The following is a 7,889-nucleotide window of genomic DNA, read 5'->3' as shown; positions in this document are numbered from 1 at the left end:
AAACGGCAGTTGGTGAACGAACTGCACGCACCGGCGAGAAAAAATTTCCCCCACGTAATAGTGCGGGGATACGATGATCTGTGGCAAGCCGACATTGTCGAGATGCGTCCGTACTCTCGTTTCAACAGAGGTTACAACTACATACTCACAGTCATCGATGCGTTGAGCAAGCACGCGTGGGCCGTACCGCTCAAGAGTAAAGGCGGAAGCGAGACAGCTGACGCTATCGCCGAGATAATTCGAGATAGCGAGAGGTGTCCGAAAAACATACAGACCGACATGGGGAAGGAATTTTATAACGCCGACGTGCAACGGCTCATGCGAAAACACGGCATAAATCATTATTCTACGTATTCGGTATTGAAGGCATCGATCGTCGAGCGATTCAATCGCACGCTAAAAGACGATATGTGGAAGATGTTTACGCTGAACGGATCTTACAAGTGGGTCAAGGCGTTGCCGGGACTCGTATCGGATTACAACGCGCGCAAGCATCGAACGATCGGTATGCGACCCGTCGACGTTACCTCCGCGATCGCCGAAAGACTCTTGGCTACTGTATATAACCGTGTAAATATCGCGGGTCCGGCGAAATTCAAAGGTGACTCGGTACGCGTTAGCAAGTACAAGACTGTTTTCGAGAAGAGTTACACGCCAAATTGGACAACCGAGGTGTTTAAAATTGTAAAAGTGCAGCATACTAATCCCGTGAGTTATTTACTCGAGAATTATCGCAAAAAACCTATCGCTGGAGTGTTCTACGAATTGCTTCGCGCGAATTATCCCGACGTGTATCTCGTGGAAAAAGTACTGCGCAGGAGAGGTGACGAGGTTTACGTGAAATGGCTGGGATTTGACAATTCGCACAACTCTTGGATACATAAGGACAATATGATTTAATTTATATACAGTGTTTATTAATATTTCTTTCAATAATACTATATATATTCTTAATATAAGTATGTAAGATATGCGCTACATAAAATATATGAAATATAAATGTGCAAGATGTGTATTATATAAAACTATATGAAGTACAAAATATATACAGTAATAAATAAAATATATATAGTAATAAATAAAATATATACATGTATTTACAAAGGTATCCTATAATGTCCCCATGGTATCGTGTCAGTCGAATCAGGTACGATATATCGCTTGTCATTGTACGGACTCAGAGCAATTTTCGTCTCGCGGACGGTATACACTTGGTGCAGTTTAGATCTTATACACGACTGCTGTCGCGTCATTTCGATCTCTTCGTTTAAACACCGCGTGTAATCCTCGAAGGTTATCGTTCTCGCGACAACGTTACTCTTGACGCCTTTAACTTTCTTCGTGTCTTTCTTTCCGTCTACTCGTAACGCGTACATCTTCGCTCTGAGCCCGACGAATTCGGTCATTATGGCACCGTTGTTTTCGTCCTTCATCAGACCCGGTACCTTTTTATTTACAAGCGGTATATCGTACACATTGTCCACCGCATAATCGCTCGTGTCGAATCTAACAATGTCGCGCTTCATGTTGTCGTACACATATGCGCGTCCGCGCACTCGATGTGATATATGAGACTATCCGTATCGGTGTACATTACCCGGCATTTGTCGCGATACAGAGGATATATGTACTCGTGATGAAATTCGTACAGACACGTCTTGGATATGTCGAGTATGCACATACTCACGTAAATCGGTTTGTAAAATTTCACCTCGAGTTTACGCAATTCTACCGCAATCAGATTTTCCGAAAAGACGCTTCTGCTATGGAAATTCGATTTCGCGATTATCGCGATTATCCGCGCCGAACCGACCGTCCCATCTATATAAATAAAAATGAATCGCCGAAATGTATGTACGCGCATAACTTCAGAACGACTGCACCAAATTAGATAATTTTTTTTTGTTTTGTTTGTCATTATCAGGACAAGGTTTGTATGAAAGAAAATTTTAAAAAAATTGAACAGAACGACGTAAAAAAGCAATTTTCTTTTTTCCGTAATTTTAAATCGCAATGTAACTAGAAGATCGCGCCATTAATATGATTAACAAAAGAAGATATGATTAACAAAATAAATGTCAGAATTGATAGCTTGACATTCATTCATATTCAATTATCGTTACTTTTGTATTACAAAAGCAAAACTTTGTTTCTGTGCTTTGTGCTATTCTTTCCTCTGAAGTTTCGTGTGTTTTTGTTTTCGTCGACGAGGTTTATCGTGATAAGAAAATGCCACCAGTGAGACGTCAAAATATCGGTCGGCATACGCGTAACGCAAGGAGAGTTTATAATCTTCGAACAAAACTTTGTTTCTGTGCTTCGTGCTATTCTTTCCTCTGAGGTTTCGTGTGTTTTCGTTTTCGTCGACGAGGTTTATCGTGATAAGAAAATGCCACCAGTGAGACGTCAAAATATCGGTCGGCGTACGCGTAACGCAAGGAGAGTTTATAATCTTCGAAACAATGACACTGATGAAGAGCGTAGGCAGCGTTTGGAGGCGAACAGAATGCGAATTTCTCAAGCGAAATCTACTACGGCTTCGGAAGAATCCATACCGTCGACTTCAGGTGAGAGGCGACAAAAACGTATCAATTACCTATGAATGTTTGGCGTTTAGATATGATCCAATAGTCGATTACGCTGGAGATAAATCGGTCGATTTTGGAACAATGAACAAAATTTGTCAATATTGCAGCGCTTTGAGGTTTCGACTGGAACCAACAGGATTATGTTGTGCGAACTGAAAGATCAAATTACCACAACGCCACCTGAACCACTGAATTCATTACTTTCAGGACAAGAACCTCTATCGAAGCATTTCTTGCAGAATATTCAAAATTACAACTGTGTATTCCAAATGACATCATTTGGTGCAAATATAATTGAGGAAAGGGGTTTCAATCCAACTTTTAAGATTCAAGGACAAATTCACCATCGTGCAGGAGCATTGTTGCCATCAGTTGATGGGGAATACAAATTTCTTCAAATTTATTTCCTCGGAAATTCTGAAGCTGAAATAAATCAACGCTGTGCCATCAATCATGCAGCTAGGAGAGAGATCATCGTGCAACTGCAACAACTGTTGCATGCTCACAATCAATTGGTCCAATTGTTTAAAACAGCCCTTGAAATGATGCCGTCGGACGATCATAAAATAGTGACCAGAGCAGACAAAAAACCAACAGGAGAACATGAGAGACGCTTCAATGCACCTATGTTAAATGAAGTTGCCATTGTGATTGTTGGGGAGAATATGGAGTCTCGTGACATTGTAATTCAACGACGTAATGGTAGCAAACTTCAGCGTATCAGTGAAACACATCGTTCATATGATGCATTACAATACCCTCTAATATTTTGCAGAGGAGAAGATGGATACCATTTTCAAAACAAGATGATTAATCCAGCGACTGGTCAAGAAACAAACAAAAAGGTCAGCTCGATGAATTTTTATGCATACCGTCTCATGATTCGTCTAAGCGAGGACAACCACATTTTGAGATGCCGTCGATTGATTCATCAGTTTGCCGTTGATATGTATGTAAAAAATTGAAACGGAACGTCTGACATATATACGTTTACACCAGAAAGAATTACGTTCTGAACAATACATTCATTTGCGCGATGCCATGAACGCAGATAAAAATGGAAATAATGTCGGCCAACTTATTATTTTACCAGCAACGTATATGGGAAGCCCGAGACACATGCACGAATACGCGCAAGATGCTATGACCTACGTGCGCCAATACGGTAGACCAGATTTATTTATTACTTTTACATGCAACCCAAAATGGATCGAAATCACTAATCTGTTATTACCCGGTCAATCATCCAGCGATCGTCACGACATAACCGCTCGAGTGTTCAAGCAAAAACTCAAAGCGCTCATGGACTTCATTGTAAAATATCATATCTTCGGAGACGTACGATGTTGGATGTATTCTGTAGAGTGGCAGAAAAGAGGACTGCCTCATGCGCATATTCTCCTGTGGATGGTCGAAAAAATAAGACCGGATGAAATTGATTCGATCATTTGCGCAGAAATTCCTGATCCCGAAGTAGATCCAGAATTGTATGAAGTAGTTAAGAAGAACATGATTCATGGACCGTGTGGCGAACACAATCGTGAATCACCGTGCATGATCGACAACAAATGCTCGAAGCGTTATCCCCGTGCTTTGTTGGCTGATACAATTACAGGGAATGATGGCTACCCCCTGTATCGTCGTCGTTCTATAGAAGACAACGGCAGAACAAGAACATTGCAAGTCAAAAATAAGGATGTCGTAGTCAACAACTGTTGGATTGTTCCGTATTCGCCGCTGCTTTCCAAAACATTTAAAGCGCATTGTAATGTTGAGTACTGCAATTCGGTCAAGTCCATCAAATATGTTTGCAAGTACGTCACGAAAGGAAACGACATGGCTGTATTTGGTATTGCAGGTCCAAATAATAACGATGAAATTTCAACATATCAGATGGGAAGATATGTTAGTAGCAATGAGGCGGTTTGGAGAATCTTTTCATTTCCCATACACGAACGTCATCCCACTGTAGTTCATTTAGCTGTTCACCTGGAGAATGGACAACGAGTTTATTTCACGGCAGAAAACGCCAGCGCCAAAGAGCAGAACGACCATCAGCGACAACGCTGACAAGCTTCTTCGAGACATGCGCAAGCGATCCATTTGCAAGAAACATTGCTTTACTCGGAAATGCCCAAAATATTTTTACATGGAATGCATCATCTAAAAAATTCCAACGTCGGAAACAAGGACAGCCTGTCCCGGGATACGTGAATATATATTCAACCGATGCATTGGGCGCATTTACACAGTTCACCCGCGCAATGACGAATATTTTTACTTGCGTTTGTTATTAGTTAATGTTCGTGGACCAAATTCATTTCAATTTCTACGAACTGTCGATGGTGAATTGTGCGCAACATATAGAGAAGCCTGTCAACGTTTACATTTACTAGAGGATGATGTTCATTGGGATCACACACTTACTGATGCTGTTATTTCGTTTACTTCGCAACAAATTCGATCATTATTTGCCATCATAATTTCAACGTGCTTTCCATCGAGCTCATATAATTTGTGGAACAAATTACAAAGACAATATGGCTGAAGATATTTTGCATCGAGTACGTTCAATAACGGCAAATCCAGAACTTGAAATTTGCTCAGAGATATACAATGAGGTTTTGATATGTTTGGAGGATTTGTGCGTGATGATGTCCGGCAAGATGTTGAACGAATTAGGTATGCCTGCGCCTAATCGTCCCATGCACGATGCATTCAACCGTGAATTCGAACGAGAACGGCAATACGATACAAATGCTTTGAGTCAATCCGTACAAAATAAGGTGCCACTTTTAAATCAGCAGCAAAAAACAGCTTACGATACGATAATTAAAGCTGTAAATGACGGCAATGGAGGAATATTTTTCATCGATGCACCCGGCGGAACTGGTAAACATTTTAATTTCATTAATTTTAGATTTCATTAATTTTAGATTACGATTCGAGCACAAGGTCAAATAGCGCTGGCAGTAGCATCATCTGGGATCGCTGCTTACATTTGTTAGAAGGCGGACGTACCGCTCATTCTGCGCCTCAAACTGCATTGAATTTGCAAACTATAGAGGAACCGACATGTAATATAACATCAGCAATGGCGAAAGTGCTACAAAATTGTAAAATAATAATTTGGGATGAGTGTACGATGGCGCACAAACGAGCATGGAGGCACTAGATCGAACATTAAGAGATTTGCGCAGCAATCAGATCCTTTTCGGAGGCGCGATGATTCTTACTGGCTGGAGATTTCGCCAAACGCTGCCAGTCATTCCTTAGATCAACAGCTGCTGATGAAATAAAATGCATGCTTAAAGGCATCAATTTTATGGAGATGATAGTGTAAAAATCTCAAGTTAACAACGAACATGCGAGTGGCGTTGCAAAATGACATATCAGCAGAAGTTTCTCAAGGGATTATTAGACATTGGCAATGGAGNTCAGATTTTTTTATATTAATTAATTAATTTTTAAATACCAGCCAATGTGTATTATAATATACATAGTGTGCAAAAGAATTTAAAAATATAAAAATATAAATGTGTATTAATATACTAGTGTGCAAAAGAAATTTAAAAGAATTTAAAATATAAATGTATATTTATAGTGTGTAAAAAAAAGATACTGTAAGAAAAATTTAAAAGAATTTAAAATATAAAGTGTAAAAGAAAGTACGAACAAAATTTAAAAGAAAGTTAGAAATACACAATATATACAATTATATAATAATATATATAATACAATTATAAAAGTTATAAAAAAAGAATACAAAAATATAAATATTAATATATAATTGAATAATATAATATAATAGAAGGGCGAATGGCGAAGACGAATATGGTGGTAGTGAGTGGTATGGTGGTGGTGGTGTCGATGAGAGGCGATGTGGGGCCGGCCCGGTGGAAGAGGGTGACTCTTTCGCACATAAAAAAAATTTATTAATTATTTGAATAATTTTGAAATAAAATCGCCTACACATGCGCTACCTCGAATTATTGATCAGCACATCCATATCAGAAATCCGAATCAGAATCATAACTGATCATATATCAAGATAGTTATGCTGATGGATTCCTCGCATCTTTCGGAACACGCTTCTCGATTTCCACTGGCAAACAGCAATCTCGGCAAATGGTCCTCTACTTTGTTCCTCATTCTAATCCGTATATTCCTCTTTCTAATCTTTAATACGATTTTAGATGGAAAGTCGCGATTGGAGAATTTCTTCGCCAAGTTCGCGATTCTTAAATATTCACCACCGACCATGTTCATTAATTTTTTATTCCGTTGCTCGCACCACTTTAGTCTTCTTCACTTTTTTAATGTTTTTTTTCACAACGTGCATTGTGGACACTTCTTTTAATGTTTTTTTTTTCACGACGTGCATTGTGGACACATATTGCACGGAAATGTTAGATATAATGGATCTCTGCAATTGGAACAATATCGTCCATCCGTTGCATCCAATGTCTGAATTACATGTTTTCGTACGGCATACATCATTTGGGCATCTACACCTTGCAGCCTAATCATGCAGGACGCACATACTGCTAAAAGCGCCGCCAGTCGAGTAATAAAAGAATATCGTGCAATATTTTTTCTGTCCGCTTAATGCATTAATTTCTGCGATAGATACTATTTTTGCTCTGACTAGTGCAGAGTCACTATCCTCACTGCAGTCACTAATACAGTCACTGTCGGACGACAACACGTGATCTTCGTCTTCGTTTTTCATTTTATATATTATCACACACTATATCACACTTTCTAACAGAACACTGTACTTTTAGAGAGAACACTTTCTGAGAGAACACTTTTGTTACACGTGTCGATGCGCTTTCAAATCACGTTACTATGATCTGATGCGCTTCAATCCTTATTTCGACTAACAAACTTTCAGAGATTGTCGGGGACAAAAATTTTTTTGCAAATGTACCTATCGTAGGAAATGCGCTATTATATTACGTCGATACACAGATTGCTTGAAAAGGTTGGACCGAAATATCTCAAAAATATAAGTTTATGAAATGAAGTTATTAAAAATATATATAAGGGTATACAAGGTTTTTTTACAATATCCCATTTGCAAAAAAAAATTTTTTGTCCTCGACAATCTCTGAAAGTTCGTTAGCTTACTCTGTATTGTTCATACGTCGAACAGAAAAAAACCTAGAATTTTTTATATTAGGGGGTGTACAAAGAGTGTACTCGAGAGTACAAAGCAGCCGAAGATGGGCGCTGATATGTAAACGGGGGAGCGGGGGGAGACAAAGCAGTCGAACATTGGCGCTGTTAAAATTTTTC

General features: G+C 39.2%; 1 protein-coding gene across 1 annotated transcript; it reads left to right on the top strand.

The window, feature by feature from the left end:
• Positions 1-2,462: 2,462 nt before the first annotated feature.
• Positions 2,463-4,658, top strand: LOC105257611. Its single transcript, XM_025410309.1, has 3 exons — positions 2,463-2,567; positions 2,696-3,433; positions 3,588-4,658. Exons 1-3 carry the CDS (start codon positions 2,463-2,465, stop codon positions 4,656-4,658), a joined length of 1,914 nt encoding a protein of 637 aa, XP_025266094.1.
• The last annotated feature ends 3,231 nt before the right edge of the window (positions 4,659-7,889 follow it).

Source organism: Camponotus floridanus, unplaced genomic scaffold (genome assembly GCF_003227725.1).
Source record: "Camponotus floridanus strain SB8 unplaced genomic scaffold, Cflo_v7.5 scaffold307, whole genome shotgun sequence".
NCBI lineage: Eukaryota > Metazoa > Arthropoda > Insecta > Hymenoptera > Formicidae > Camponotus > Camponotus floridanus.
Note: the sequence above shows the minus strand (reverse complement) of the source record. Positions and strands in the feature narration are given on the sequence as shown.

What these genes read in the sequence shown, in the direction of transcription:
- LOC105257611 (XM_025410309.1), top strand. Translation starts at nt 2,463, where the DNA reads ATGACACTGATGAAGAGCGTAGGCAGCGTTTGGAGGCGAACAGAATGC. An exon ending in ATCCATACCGTCGACTTCAG is followed by an intron (nt 2,568 to 2,695) that starts GTGAGAGGCGAC and finishes TCAATATTGCAG; the next exon opens with CGCTTTGAGGTTTCGACTGG. An exon ending in GTCAAGAAACAAACAAAAAG is followed by an intron (nt 3,434 to 3,587) that starts GTCAGCTCGATG and finishes CGTTTACACCAG; the next exon opens with AAAGAATTACGTTCTGAACA.